General features: G+C 51.2%; 6 protein-coding genes across 6 annotated transcripts, besides 8 other annotated features; 4 read left to right on the forward strand and 2 right to left on the reverse strand.

Annotated features, from left to right (window-relative positions):
• The first annotated feature begins 3137 nt into the window (after positions 1-3137).
• Positions 3138-3168: a microsatellite.
• Positions 3169-3507: 339 nt separating this feature from the next.
• ACLA_018750 (DUF2293 domain-containing protein) lies at positions 3508-4643 on the forward strand (the record flags this gene model as incomplete). Its single annotated transcript, XM_001268596.1, has 3 exons — positions 3508-3792; positions 3920-4042; positions 4098-4643. 3 exons carry the CDS (start codon positions 3508-3510, stop codon positions 4641-4643), a joined length of 954 nt encoding a protein of 317 aa, XP_001268597.1.
• A 464-nt stretch (positions 4644-5107) lies between these two features.
• On the reverse strand, positions 5108-5689 carry ACLA_018760 (uncharacterized protein; the record flags this gene model as incomplete). Its single annotated transcript, XM_001268597.1, has 1 exon — positions 5108-5689. The coding sequence occupies one exon, from the start codon at positions 5687-5689 to the stop codon at positions 5108-5110; it is 582 nt and encodes a 193-aa protein (XP_001268598.1).
• A 1207-nt stretch (positions 5690-6896) lies between these two features.
• Positions 6897-8064, forward strand: ACLA_018770 (uncharacterized protein; the record flags this gene model as incomplete). Its single annotated transcript, XM_001268598.1, has 2 exons — positions 6897-7337; positions 7399-8064. 2 exons carry the CDS (start codon positions 6897-6899, stop codon positions 8062-8064), a joined length of 1107 nt encoding a protein of 368 aa, XP_001268599.1.
• Positions 8052-8079: a microsatellite.
• Positions 8080-8331: 252 nt separating this feature from the next.
• On the forward strand, positions 8332-10778 carry ACLA_018780 (pseudouridine synthase PUS7; the record flags this gene model as incomplete). Its single annotated transcript, XM_001268599.1, has 3 exons — positions 8332-8546; positions 8598-10595; positions 10766-10778. 3 exons carry the CDS (start codon positions 8332-8334, stop codon positions 10776-10778), a joined length of 2226 nt encoding a protein of 741 aa, XP_001268600.1.
• Positions 10779-10892: 114 nt separating this feature from the next.
• On the reverse strand, positions 10893-11909 carry ACLA_018790 (uncharacterized protein; the record flags this gene model as incomplete). Its single annotated transcript, XM_001268600.1, has 1 exon — positions 10893-11909. The coding sequence occupies one exon, from the start codon at positions 11907-11909 to the stop codon at positions 10893-10895; it is 1017 nt and encodes a 338-aa protein (XP_001268601.1).
• Positions 11486-11518: a microsatellite.
• Positions 11486-11519: a microsatellite.
• Positions 11910-12236: 327 nt separating the features above from the next.
• Positions 12237-12264: a microsatellite.
• Positions 12237-12272: a microsatellite.
• A 502-nt stretch (positions 12273-12774) lies between these two features.
• Positions 12775-12818: a microsatellite.
• Positions 12775-12822: a microsatellite.
• Positions 12823-13189: 367 nt separating this feature from the next.
• Positions 13190-14489, forward strand: ACLA_018800 (uncharacterized protein; the record flags this gene model as incomplete). Its single annotated transcript, XM_001268601.1, has 2 exons — positions 13190-13291; positions 13362-14489. 2 exons carry the CDS (start codon positions 13190-13192, stop codon positions 14487-14489), a joined length of 1230 nt encoding a protein of 409 aa, XP_001268602.1.
• Positions 14490-15019: the final 530 nt, after the last annotated feature.

A 15019-nucleotide genomic window follows, 5' to 3' on the forward strand; every position in this document is an offset into this window, starting at 1 on the left:
AAAGAGACAAAAGATGATGAATAGATGAGCTTAGTCTAGTGCATAGCTTTATTCACACCTGAAGTTGAAAGGTGGGAAGAGAAACGACCAAGGGAGAGTCTGTTCTCTGTGGCCGAGGAGACCAAGAAAAGGCTCGAGGGCAGGTTGGAGCTGCCCTGGAACAAAGGGAGAAGCGGAGGTGTATGTCTCTAGTGTCACTTTGCCCTTTATTATTAGCAGTTGTGCTCTATAGGAGTCAGGTAGGAGTAGTGGTTGACCTCTTTTGATAAGGAGGAATTGGGTTGAGAAGAATGAGTGAATGACTGAATGAACTGGAAGAAAGAAAAGAGAGAGAAATCCAGTGTGAAAACCGAGTGTTTTTCTTTTCCTCTGTTTGTATAATTTGCTGGAGTGACACTGCGGGCTTTTTTTTTCCTTCGCTTTTTTTCCCTCTTTTCCCTCTTTTACATCCACAGATCCACCGGCTACAGATTTTCTCTTCTTAAGATTGAATTATATGGGAATTTGATTAGAAAGTAATATCTGAGAAATAATACTGGTGATCAGATAGACAGATCCTCCTCTACTGGGCTGGACAATGTCCTGTTCTGAGTGCTCCGTGGAGAACTATCTGGATAAAAGTAGGACGTATTCAGTAGTGCTGATGATGTTCTCTTGGATATCAATGACCTGATCAAGACCACTGACGCTATAATCTATATCTTTGGCGATGGCGAGATTTCTGCTCACAGCCTTGAAAATATCCCACTGCCAACCATCCCTCTGAGTTCTTCGACGCTGACCTGACCATTGAGGTGGGTAACTATTCCGACCGGGTCACACATGCCCCAGGCACCAAGGCAGCCTCGTGGAGAAGGATCCTGGCTGATATCACTACTCCTTCAACAGGCCGACATAGTGATCAATATCTCGACTATGACATGCCTGTCGTGGTTAAGCCTCGTATCAGGGGGCACTACAGGGAGCATCGGACATTCTCAGAAGCCGCTGGATGCGCCTTGATCACTACATCTAAAATCCTTCGGGGTTCTTCAAGTGGTGTAACCCAGATCGCCCTATCCATGATCGGGCCGCACGAACTCAGTGTCTGTTCGGAAGCGGTGGGCTCCCATCTGGAATTCATCCTTCTGGGGTGGCCCCCAACCCGTTCCGTATAGATCTGGTGGCATCCCACACTCCTCCGTTCCTTATCCGACAGAAATCTCTGGGGCCGCCGACAGATCACACAGCTGGTGGCGATGAAAATCGTTCAGCGAACTCGAGCTCTAGCCCGGATCAATGCGGGCAAAGGAAAGTCTCAAGCAACGGCTGTCCGCACCTGGGAAAGGAGTTCCACTGTTTGTAGGAGGCAAGGGAGGCCTACAACCCTTAAATTCGGTTCAGCTCTCACCTGCAGCAACCTAGGAATCACTCATTGTAAGTATGCCACCTGCATCTGTCAGGTACAAGACCAGAAGGGCCTCTCGTATCACATCCAATGCGTTGTCCTTATGGCCACATGTGCAAGCAAGGTTGAGATCAATAACTTGGAAGTTGTCTCAGAAAACCAAGCCCTTCACCCTTAGCCAATATAACCCTTTTGGTACTAGCGTGTATCAAGCTCTCAAATAAGGTTGAGTGTCAGGTGATATGAGATCATCGATCTCTTGTCATCTTTTTGTGCTCGTCGAGAGTCAAAGAGAGAAATGGGCGTAGATGATCGACCTCATTAATGTTTAGAGCCAGATATCAACTCAACCGCTGGAGCATGTTGGCATCAAAGGAAAGACGGATAAGACACTTGGTTCTGCAAACGTGGTTATCGGAAGAAGAGAGCAGGATCGATAGAAAGTAATGGTGTTTCCGCGAGACAGCCAGAGGACGCTTTTCCTGATTAGGAACGCTATCGTTTTGTGCCTTACGGAGTACTCCGTCAGCATTGAAATGTTTCGACCAATCACAGAGCAGTCCGATTTGTGTAGCACACTAACCTTACTAGGTACTAAGGACAGACGTCCATCTATACTAATCTATTCATCAGAGATGATAGGTAGTCATTGATATGATGCTGAGGTCTTCTAAACTATTTCAGTGATTAGGAATCAACGCTCAATATACTATATTTGACCACTTCGAGGCACAACTCACAAGAGTCTACAGAACAAGGAACCTTGACCTTTTCAACCAAGCGGGTCTGCTGTGCCCCACTCTCATCTCCAACACGATCTCCAGTCGTCCTTCTGCATGGAGGATTCCTCTTTGGGTTAAATGGATCGGTTGTCCTGTCGACGCGAAACTCTTCTCCATCACAGTTTCACACCTCATCGATACGTATCTACGGAGTACTTTCTCGGAATTGACAGGTATCTCGAAGATTCAACTTGGCTTCGACGGAATCTTGTGCCATTCATTGACAAAACAATCAATCATCCAGCTGATCGGAAGTTGAGATCGAGCCCTGCAAGTTTGCAGTCCAGCCTCGGACTTTGATTAGCCGCTTACTGGGGTAATTTTGACCGGGGACCACTGTGAGTCTGTGGCTGACTAGACAGTTCCGAGCTGGGCCGTTGGTCGTGTCACTTCAATCGTTTCAATGGCCAGACGGGTGAGGGCTATCGTGGCTAGCTCCAGACCGGATGGCCTTTTCAGCTCCAGCCTTGATCTTACTCTGGAGGCAGTCGGGACTGAGAGCAACTGTAAATGGACATTCTAAGAGGGAACACATGACGACATTTACCCCTGACTTGAGGTCGTTATTGACTCCATGACTGTACCAAAGGATGTGTACTGTGTAGATTTGAAGAGAGTCGGCATTCGGCAGACAAGACTTCGTAACTGGGAGAGTGGCTCCTAAAAACAACCCCGGAGTAATTCTCTCCCATCATCCATCTGTGGCTAGTAGACCAGCATCTGCAATAACAGATAAATCTCCGACACTTTCTGACAAGAAGAAGAACAAGTTCTTCCAGATGCAAACCTGATTCAACCCCGAAGATCGCACTTGGTAGGCAACCTGAGTGATCAGGCATCGAGCACTCAGCAGTGCCACATCTTCAGCCACAGTTTGAGAATACGCCACGTTTTCCCTCCCTATCTACCTGCAAGTGCCTGATCTAGCACCGAAGTCAATGGGCAGCAATATTGTTTTTGGAGTTCCAATCATTATCATCATCATCCTCATCCTCATCAATCAGATCAAGACGAACCATGAGTGTCCTCGGGGTACCTTGATAGAAAGTACACTCCTCCAGTTTCTTTGACTCGTCGCGGGTGGGTTGGTCGATTATCTTTATCCTCTCTTCATTATTGATCGGAGTAGAATCAACCACCCACTCGCTCCATCTCCGATGAATTTTCAATCATGGTTGTTGTATGGGAATGCTTGTCAAAGTCACTTATTACTGCCATAACTTGGTTTTAAACATGCTCTTTGAATGCTCGAATCATGCTCTATTATTACTTTAGTTCCTGAATATTCATCCAGACGACGATTGATCGCCCATCTATCTACTACCTTAGTAAATCAAAATGACCACCATGCCCCTCACTTCAGGCCGGAAAAATGGCCACAAGAAACGTCCCCGTCGCAGAAAGACTCGCATCAAGGCTGGATTTATATCCCCTCGATCACCGCAGTCTATCCTGGCTGAAGCCCGCCGAAAGACATCCCTGAAGGCCCGAAATCGGAGCAGACTTTTTGCTACAGATAGCAACACCAGTCCCGACAGGTCACAAAATCATCGGGACAATCGACAGAGGTCGAAATATTCGAAATATGTTATGCTGTCGCCCTCGACGGAGCCACTTGAAGAGGTACGTTTGCATTTGCGTTTGTTCGACTTATCGTCGGTTAGCAGTCGTGTATGATTCAACTGTGCGGATCCCTGCTTAGCTGCGTTTGTCAAGCTCATCTCTAACCGGGATATCATGAAACCTGCAGAACTGTCTGGAACGAGAACCACTACCAGAAGGCTATGTGTTTGTCCCGAAGGGGGATGTCTATGTCACACGCAATTGCCGAGTGCAGACCAAAGAGTCTCAACGGCTAGTATACGCTGTCTATGTAAGTATAGCAGAGCGCTGTTTCGTCTGTTGACTGATCTAATGCATCTGAATAGAACAACGCGGGAAAACGAACCACAGGGCTTCGTGTACCCTCAGACGTGTACGCTGCCGTGCTTCAATCCGCCGCAGCAACTGCCGACTCGCGCGCCAATGCCGTTAGAGTCCGCGACGAGAAGGACCTGTCCCGCGCCCGGCAAATTCTGCGCAGCAAGTTTCCGCTGATGCCAGCTGATTCGCTGGAGACTGTCGTCGACCATGCATTTCTCAAGGGCTCTGGGCGCGTTGGGAGAACTGCAATGAAGACCGATGAGAAGAAGGCCACGCTAGCGGTGGAGGCACACATCCGGCACGTCCATACGCCGTATGAGCAACTTCTCGACGCGGGAAAAGAAAGGCGCGAAGCGAGAGAAGCGGTCTGGGACATGGTGCAGGCCATCAAAACGGCGTGGGAGGGTGGAAGCCCCCATGCGTCTGACCCGTTGGCTTTGCGTGGTCGTATTGCTGACTCTGACTCTTTGCCAAGTACCAGGGAGGTCAGACAGCACGATGGCGATGACGATATTGACATGGAATTGGAGATCATATCCATATCCGATTGATTTACCCTTTGCTCTTTGGCGATTTGCTCCCTGTGTGTCTAACAAATGATGACACTCAGGTGGGAGGATATTGTCAAAAACGACATGAATGATTACCAGCTATGACCCTCATGATGAGATGAGAAACGATATGTATCCTAACATGCATAGATCCAGCATAGACCATTGCAGAGCCGTATGTGCTCCGATGATGATTCACCATCATCATTACTTGATGTTATTCAGTTTGACTTTTACTACTTTGAAATACTGAAACACGCGTATTGGGCCATTTGTAATTGTACATGAACTTATATCCAAGATCAGAACTCAGTTGAAGAACACATACCTGTTTCGGAAAGCGACAGGATATTCCGAGACGCACCAGAAGGACAAGCACAGTATGCTAACCCACCATTATCCAGAGATCATCATCTGACAAGGGTACCTGCTTCCAGAGCGTCAGTCACAAGCCCTTCAAGGGATCAATTCTGAGCAACCGACTCCTCTTCTTGGTTTTCCAATCCTTCAGCCTCCACCTCCGTGATGACCCGCCCTTCACCCTCCGCTGCTCCCTCTTGCGGTGCCGGACCCTCCAGCAACGCAGGGTCATGCACCACCACCGACGGAAGCTCCTCCGCCGGGCTAATCTCCCTCCAGAAGATCTTCAGCTGCCGCCACCGTAACGGCAGCGCAATATCCCTACCGATGCTCCGCTTGAGCCGCAGCACCAGGCCATACACGGCCCGGTAGGCATTCTCGGGTCTGGGGAGAGGGCTAGGTGGCGCATCACGGTTGCGGGGCTCGAGCTTGAACCAGAGGGCCCTGCGACCTGGAACCGGGCGTTGCGGGTTGCGGAAGATCCTGCTCTGGAGGCGCGCGTCCAGGATCTCCAGGGCGTCGCGCAGCATGTCTCTAATGTTGCGGTGGTCTGTGAGGTAGTTCAGGATGACGGCGATGTAGATGCCCGGGCTGAAGTCGTAGCGGTTCGGCCCTTCGAAGTACATGCCTTGTGCTTCGAGGAGGGCTTTGCTTTCGGTGATGTCGTTCCATGCTAGGATGCCCATGGTCTTGTTAGTGAGTTGTTGGATGGGTGAGGGTCTTGTACTCAACGTTGGTTTCGGGGCTTTGGTTTTGGGAGGTCTGGGTGGCTCGTTTGGAGTCTGCTGCTCGGTGAGAGAGGTGGAAGTATGAGAGAGATGGTATTAGGGGATTGGTTGGAGAGCGTTGGCTTGTTGATGATGCACGGTGGTCCTCTTATAGCTTACAGATTCCCAGTCTGATGTGGAAGAGAGTGGTACCACAACTCAGACATTGTTGATCCGGATCTCACTGGGAGGTAGCCATACTCCAAGACATCTCTTTTTTCAAGGGATCACTAGGGTATTCCGCAGAGACCTTGAAACAGACAAAAATGTGGTCATCATGTATCAAGATCACAAAGACCTTTGTGCTTCTGAGTTGATTGTAGTCCTGGTTTTCTCGTACATCACTTTTTTTGCTGTTCCCATGCCTTTATCCGCCTTTGTTCGAATCTCGACCTGACAAAATCCTATCACAAGAGCAACCGCCTTGAATGACTCGAATGATATGAATGAACTCGTTGTCTAGCTCTACGGTTGGTGGCCTCCTTTGTTGGACTCTTATGCCTTGGACTGCTGGACATGCCCTAACATTGTGCCCTAATCCATGGCCGGAAAGAGACTAATGACGAAGCTGTGGAGCATCAGCTAACTGAAAGGGGAAGAATGTATCCTCAGGCACGCATCACATTTACCTACCATTTCGAAGTCATCATCAGAAGAACCAGCAACGGTGCCGTGGACTCCGTGTTGACAAGTCACCGTGATATATTGGCCCTTCGTTTCGAGATCTGCCTACCGCCGGTCATGGTCTCAAGTGTCAGTGGCCGTTGCAGACCCAACTTCTGAAGCCACACCTCTGTGTTCTACCTCTGGCTCTAACACTATGGCTCTGAGCAGTATGTGAATGAGAGAAATTGGGGATTGAACTCTTTAGCCTTCAACCACCCTCTCAAATCGAATCACCGCTCAAGCCTGCTTTGGCCTCGTATGTTGTTGTATTCGTTCCAAACATCTACCATCATGGGTCCAGTCCGTATCTGGTACCCACTGGATCGACAGGGGAATACCTGGACGGTCAGCTATCGCAATGTCTTCTCGGTTCGAGCAGGCTACTCTGTGGCTTGAATCTCGCGTGTCGCCATTCTAGGATCAGGAACATTATTGATCTCGTCCAGTGAATCATTACAGAATGGCTGCGTACGGTCTATCTGCAACGGATCATGTCTTTGGCACCATTAGCCCAAAGAAAAGGAGCTCCATCCGATTCCTCCCTCGTTGTCGTCGAAAATGGGCTATTCTTATCTTCACAATCTTCTTGTATATTCTTCTTCAGCATCTTCCTTCTGCTCCGCAGTTCGGAAACGATGCGAGAGTGAATCGACCGCCGCCAAAGTATGATGTGGAGACGACCCCTCGGTTTCTCTACCATTCACCGTTCCGCCAGAGTCCAAACCACACATTTGAGTCTGAGGTATCAAACGCGCTGCTGCTGATTGAGAAAGCGACTCTGTCGTTGAAAGGGGAAAGTATTGTCGCGAAGCAGAGAATCTGGCAGGCTGGCCTCGGATTGAAAGAACGAAGCGAAGACTCAAGAGTATTTGAGCATGAGAACAGTGATTGGGAATTTCAGGTGCGTGGCCATTTCCTGGTGACCGTGTCTTTTCTACAATGGCCTAACCTCGATTCGACAGGTGGTGACAGATGACTGGGCTGTTGCATTCATAAGAAGGACCCTCACTGTTGTTCCATGTCTCTGGAAACTTTACACATCGTATCCGTATAATGTACTCCGTGTAGACTTGCTCCGTTACCTCCTGCTATGGTATTATGGGGGCTACTATGCTGATATGGACGTCTTCCCCGCTCGGTCCATCAATTCATGTCCAGCTCTACAGCAGCATTTCTCTGAAGAAGCTGGTAATGTTTCTCTTATCCTGGGTATCGAGATCGATGAGCCTTATGCTTCACCCCGCTTGATGCGAGAATGGCATTGGAGCCGTAGCTACGGATTTATTCAATATACCATGCGCGCCCCTCGTCGGTTCAGTCCGCTGCTAAGCGAAGCGATTGTCCGTGTGCTAGCACATACCAAGCAGCACCTTGAACAAAGCAGCATGTTTCACGGTCCCAGATACGACGAAACAACGATTCTTGAGATCACAGGTCCAGGTGTTTTCACTGATGCAATCCTTGACCATCTCTCAGCTACCTTGCCACCAACTGTGTTGCCAGTTAGCGTCTGGGGGAACGGGCAAAGACATAGTGGTGCTGAGGGCTTTGACAGCACTCAAGCATGTATCAACAATCGGTTTGGGAAGAGTTGGAAGAAGGGCTGGTGGGAATACCTCTTTGGTTAATCCTCTTTGGTTAATCATTCAAGAAAGCCGAGTAACACGAAATTAGTCCCGCCTAGGTCCAATAATCGTTAACACAGCTCCATGGCGCAAGGAATGCAAATGATGTAGACTGGGGTATTGAAGAATTTTGATATCCATCCCAGATAGGAAGTAGGGCTAGCCCTACAGCCAAGCCTCAATGCGGAGTTTGAGCCGTTACTCCGCTCAACTTTATCTCCAGCTCCAAGCTCAAGGATCTTTTCACGACCACAACCCACCACCGTAACAATGGAAGGCGCTGACATTGTCGAGTCGCCGCGCAAGCGTCTCAAGACCGAGAACGCTGTTTCTACGGAAGATGTTGTACTCCCTCCCTCCAGTGCGCCAGTTGCGGAGACCAAGATCTCCGACAGCGATGCGCAGGCATTGAAGGAAGCCGAAGTTGGTATCACCGAGTTTGTCAGCGCGGAAAACGAGGGTTTCTCTGGAGTGTTGAAGAAAAGGTAGTCCTAATTTAAAAAGTCAGAAGTCGTGAGTTAACCTGTTGCTCTTAGATACACCGATTTCCTCGTCAATGAGATTCTTCCCTCCGGTGAAGTTCTGCATCTCCGCAATCTCAAACCAACCGTCACCCCCGCTGAAGCGACGAAGAATGGCGAGGCTGAATCGAAGCCAGAGACACCTGCAACCACTGCACAGGCTGCGGAGACAGCACCGGTAACGGACAACGCTGCGCCGACCGCCGCGGAGGAAACCCCCGTTGCAGACTTCCAGCTTTCGGAGGAAGATAAGGCGCTTTTGGAATCATTCTTTGGCGCCGAAGCAACTGAACGGATCTTGGCGCTGCACACCCGTGCCATGGCTAATCCTAAATCCAGACCGAATGAATTGGGCAGAGTCAACACCATGATCGTCAGCGATCGCGACCTGCGCATCAAGATTCACCAAGCCATACGCCGCATCTTCAACTCTCAGCTCGAGTCGACGACGGATAGCGAAGGCATGATGTGCATCTCGGCCGCGCCGAATCGAAACAAGCGCAACACTCAAGGCGGACGAGGTGGAGGGCGCGACCGTGGCCGGCTCAACTGGGACGAGCTGGGAGGCCCCTATCTCCATTTCACGGTCTACAAGGAGAACAAGGATACTATGGAAGTCATTTCCTTCCTTGCGCGCCAGATGAAGATGGCCCCTCGGAGTTTCCAGTTTGCTGGTACCAAGGACCGACGTGGAGTGACAGTGCAGAGAGCGTGCGTGACCCGTGTGTTTGCTGACCGGCTCGCCAAGCTCAATCCTACTCTGCGCAATGCGGCCATTGGCGACTACGAATATCGCCGAGTTGGTCTCGAGCTGGGGGACCTCAAGGGAAACGAGTTTGTTGTCACCCTCCGTGAATGCGACATTCCTGGAATTGATCTTCAGGACCGCGAGGCGGCTGTCACCAAAGCCAAGGAGTTTGTAGGAACGGCTCTGCGAAACCTCCGCGAACGGGGCTACTTCAACTACTACGGACTGCAGCGCTTCGGCACCTTTGCGACCCGCACGGACACCATCGGTGTGAAGATGCTGCAGGAAGACTTCAAGGGCGCCTGCGACGCGATCATGCACTACAGCCCGCATGTCCTCGCCGCAGCCCAGGAGGGCGAGAACTCCACCGCCATGATTGGCACGGATGACAAGGCTCGTGCAGAGGCAATCCACCTCTTCCAGACGACCGGCCAAGTGAGTGAAGCCGTGGAGAAACTGCCCCGGAAATTCTCGGCGGAGAACAACCTGATCCGGCACCTGGGTCGCTCCAAGAACGACTACCTCGGCGCGCTACAGACCATCCCGCGCAACCTGCGCCTGATGTACGTGCACGCCTACCAGTCACTGGTGTGGAACTTCGCGGTCGGCGAGCGCTGGCGTCTTTACGGCGACAAAGTGGTCGAGGGCGACCTCGTGCTCATCCACGAGCACCGCGAGAAGACCGAGACGGGCGGGGCCGAGGCAAACAGCGGCGTCGACGCAGACGGCGAGGTCATCATCGTCCCCTCCGCGGAGGACAGCGCCTACTCCGCCGAAGACATGTTCGAGCGGGCGCGCGCCCTCACGGCCGAGGAAGCCGCCAGCGGCAAGTACAGCATCTTCGACATCGTGCTCCCGCTTCCCGGCTTCGACGTCGTCTACCCGGCGAACGCGATGACGGACTTCTACAAGCGCTTCATGGGCAGCGAGCAAGGCGGCGGTCTCGACCCCTTCGACATGCGCCGCAAGTGGAAGGACATCAGCCTCAGCGGCAGCTACCGCAAGGTCCTCAGCCGCATGGGCACGGACTACGCGGTCGACGTGAAGCTCTACTCGCAGGACGACGAGCAGTTCGTGCAGACGGACCTGGACCAGCTCAAGGGGAAGGCGGCGGACTCGGCTTCTGGATCGGGCGCCGAGGCCGGCGACAAGATCGCCGTGGTGCTCAAGTTCCAGCTTGGTTCGAGCCAGTATGCCACCATGGCTCTGAGAGAGCTGATGCGGGGCAAGGTGGTGGCTTACAAGCCGGATTTTGGGGGCGGACGGTAAATCTCAATCTGTACATAAGCTAGCTTTCCTACGAGGGAATGGAAATAGAACAAAAAAGGAAATTGGCTGTATATACCTGCGGAGGGATCCGCGAGCAATTTGGGAGAAAACGGTAAACAGTACATCATTCCATGCAAATTAGTTAAAAAAAAAAACAAAAAAATAGATCATCCGCCTAAATAACGCCTGTGTCAACCCGTGGACGTGCCACAGTCATATACCTACCATCACAGCTTCCCATACACTCCCCCCTCCCCAAAAAAAAAAGAGGAACAAGAAATCCAACCAAGGCCTCATCCATTGAACCGCGTCCTGGATCTGTTCGCGTCCAATTCATCGTCACTAATGGATGATACAGATGATACATCGTCGTCCAGGTCCCGATCATGCACGGATTCCCGCCTGTCACTCAGACGCGAGACCTCAGACATCGCGTCATCCATTGGATGGTCGAACGGCGAGCCAGGACGGTGCTCACTCGCCGGCGACACTTCAGCGGCGCTTGGGGGTGTTTGATGTTGTCCCGGCTGTTCGGCTTGAGTCGCGGGAGAAGCAGGCAGCGGGAAGGTCAGGCTTCTCGGGGTGGGACTGGCCGGGGCGTGATGAGGGTAAGGCTGGATTGTCGAGAATCGATCAGTGGATGCGGTGGCAGAGGGGAGCGGGACTTCGAAGGGAGTTGGGGACCTGGTCTGTCCGACTCCCCACGAGGATCCGTTCAGGGATAGGAGGTTTGCTCGGGTGCTCTGGCTTACGTCGATGTGGGAGCTCGAGGAGATCTCTGGTCGAGTTCGGCGGCGGCGGCGTCTTAGGAAGAAGAATAAGGCGCCGAATAGTAGGGCGGCGCCTACTACTGACACTGGAACGGCTATGGCGATTGTTCTTGCGGTGTTGTTGTTGTTGTTGTTGCTGTTGTTGCTGTTATCTGGTTGGCTGATCTCAGTCTGAGATGAGACGGCAGCGGACATGGTAATAGTCAAGGCAGAAGTTGTAGCAACTGCTGAGGTCGTAGACGAGGAAGCAGATGGGCCTGGAGATATGCTAGCAATAGTTGTCGGTCCAGAGTAGGTATTTGAGACTGGCGATGCTGTTGTGAATGCCGGTTCAGACGTCGCTGTGGCAGTTGTTGTGTCGAGAATCGTTGGCAAGATGTGCACAACATTCGTCCCACTGCCATCAGTTGCCTCTGATGTGAAGGATAAAGGCGCCGGAAAGGTGGTCATCTCCCCAGAAATAGCTTGCTCCAACGAACGCACTGTTTCCTTTGCTGGTGGTTGTTCTTCATGGCCTCGTGGGTGGTTCTGTGCGGGCATCCTGTTGCGCGGATGTATGCTCTTCTTGGGATGAAGTGACAACCAGAGTACTTCCTCTCGCAATTGATCTTTTCATACGCAGAAACGAGGCTGACACCTTTCGGCCCAGATTCCAGCCTTGTAAGACCTGTATGACAAGTCGAATCAGAATATATTCTGGCTATCTGAGGGTTATCGATCGATCTTCAGGTTCAGGATAGATGATGATACAGACTGAATTTCGATTGTCCCCCAGACATCTGTCTCGCATGTCAGTGCAAGTGAGCAAAATTGAGATCGAGGGGTTAGACACGAGAAGAACAATCAGTATCTGCGCCATGGCCAACCAAAAAAAAAAAAAAAAAAAAAAAAAAAAAGACAAAATCATCAAAGAGAATGCTGACATGGCGCAGCACTCTTTCTAGCGGTTACCAAGTATAGAGGCAGGACAATGGGAAAGGCTGTGGCCAGTTGGCCAATCAGCAGAGCACAGGGTGGGCGCTTGCATTGGAACACGAACTGTTGCCCATCGTGGATCTACTTCTTGACACGGATACGATGAGACTTCAAGCAGTATCAGATGGTGAGACAGGTCGGCCTTGATAGGACGGGAGGGCTCTTGACGCCGTGGCTTCATATCCTGCAAACCATGTAAGTACGCGCCGGGTGGGGATAAAGGCCTTGTGCTGGGTACCCCAGAGGGCAGTACTCCGTTCATTGTTTGTTGAAGAAGCAATATTGGCTGATTTTAAACAGGGTGAATCGAATATAACCAAGTTGCCAGAATATCAGCAAGAATTCTGACATCGTGTTGGCTCCAGTCCGCCATTATTCATGCTTTGATCGGCACAATACGAAGTCATTGTCGTATTGATATTGGGGCGGGATAATATAGTATAATATAGTATAATATAATATAATATAATGTAATGTACAGGATTTTGGAGTCCACTTCGTAATGCTCATGCAAGGCATCCAAGGTCACATTCAACATTGCTTGGATATTCAAATCGACTATAGAATAACAATAATAGCAGAATATATGCAGATGGCAAAAGCACCTTTACGCTCTACCCTCTTGCTGTTAGCTTAGTTTGTATCAACCCAAGTATGTCCTATAGAAGACTACCTATAAGTATTTACTGTGTAGTTTCGTTGAGCGACAACACGTGACCTGGCGGAGATTGGAGATACCGGCACGAGGATGCTGCGGGGCGGTGACGACGCTCCAACAACGCTGCATCGGTCCGATCGGCTTCCTCCTGTGGTTTACCTACAATCTACGTCCAACCGAGATCACAATGAGTGGGCTTCGGGGAGTCATGAAAGATGGCTGGCACCCCAAGGGTAAGTCTGGGGGCAAGGAGAGTTGGCGAGGTGACTTCAAAGGGATCAATCAAGTGGTTTGTCTCCTTTGAGCGCGGGACTCTTGCGTCTTTCGGCGAATGCTGACATCTTTTTTTCTTAAAACAGGCCGGATGGATGGGAAAAGGAAAAGACAAGGATAGCGCAGGTGAGGAGCATGTTTCGCGACCACTATCGTCGCTCAAGGACCCATCCACTTTTGGACCACCACCGAAGCGTGTTGGAACTTCCGGATCAGCCACCGGCATAAGCCAACCGACGCCGGACCGCAGAGGGCTTGGAGCTCCTCTACCCCAGGAGCAGATTCAGCAGCAGCATATGCGACAACAACAGCAGTCGGAGCAGGGGCAAGTTGAGCAAGAGGAAGCTCAGAGACCCGCGGCTCCCGCCCTTCCATACCGTGCGAATACAACAGGGTTAAATACGGAACACCTCCCACCTCCACCAGTCAGACGAATGCATTCGCCGGCGAGTTCTGTATCCTCCGCAAGCCCCAGACCCGTGCCAAGTGTTCCCCCACGGATTCCCCCACGAGTGAACTCTACCACGACGCCCTCTCACTCAGCAACCCCTCCACCGGCATATTCACCACCGTCAGAACAGGCTGCCGAAGGGTTTTTGAATCAAGGCGCTGTGTCACGCCTTTCCAATGCGGGAGTATCGGTTCCGGCCCTAGGTATTGGACAAGATAGGAGTGGGCCGGGCAGTGCATCCCAGGCAATCCCGGTCAACGAGCTTCAAGCCCATTTTTCGCAATTGAGAACTTCTTCATCTCAATCTTCTCAGGCTCCTTCCCCGCCGGTTCGGGGTGATGCAAGCCAGAGCCAGAGCGGTATATCGCCAGTCTCGGGGACTCATGCGCAGGGCGCCAGGTCGACAGTCAACGACTTCCGCGAGCGACACAACGACAAGCTTCAAGCTGGAAAGGAGAGGGTTCATGAGTTCAACGACAAGTACAAGATCTCTCAGCGCTTCAATAGCTTTGTGGACGAGAAAAGGTCGGCCAACACATCTATCTCCTCGAAACAATTCCAGCCTCCACCTGCGCCGCCGCACCCCAATCGGAGCCAACCGCCTTCATCGGAATCGGTGAATCTGGAGGGGTTGATACAAAGAAAAGGTCCACCGCCTCCTCCGCCTCCCAAGAAGGCAGCAATGCGATCAACGCCCGTCAATGCTCCGTCGCCTTCGTCTCCTGCGCCGCCACCTCTTCCGCTGAGCACGAAACCCCGATAAGGGAGGTACGGACAGGAGTCATCTCATTTGTGTTTGGGGTGTACATTAGATCAAGGATTCAATCGAATCAGGCTCTCGCCATGATGGACTGGCCGATGTCAATCCAGTTGAGTCGATGTCTCTCAACCGCTCGATATGATTGACAGGTGCCTTCAACTCGGAGGAGATAACGGAAGATTCGGCCCAAGTGTGGATAACGGAATAAGAGTGGTCCACCAAATTACTTTACTAGCACCGGAGTTGCGGTAGTGGCTTCACTGGCTAGTAGTGAAAGCAAGTATATTAAGTTGTAACTTAAATGCAAAATACCAACCTGATAGCGCACGGAGCATTCTGACAGTTCGGGTTCATAGCTGGAAGCCAAAGGAGAATCACATGTAGAACACTAGTTCAAAGTCAAACATCACCATCTCCAGAGTCCAGAGTCCAGAATCCAGAATCCAGTGGAGTACAAAGCCCTACCCAGGCTACAGGCTAGTCAATTACACCTCATCAAATGGAATATACTCCGTATATCTTATCCGTGTTTA

Source organism: Aspergillus clavatus, genomic scaffold (genome assembly GCF_000002715.2).
Source record: "Aspergillus clavatus NRRL 1 1099423829805 genomic scaffold, whole genome shotgun sequence".
NCBI classification, from domain to species: domain Eukaryota; kingdom Fungi; phylum Ascomycota; class Eurotiomycetes; order Eurotiales; family Aspergillaceae; genus Aspergillus; species Aspergillus clavatus.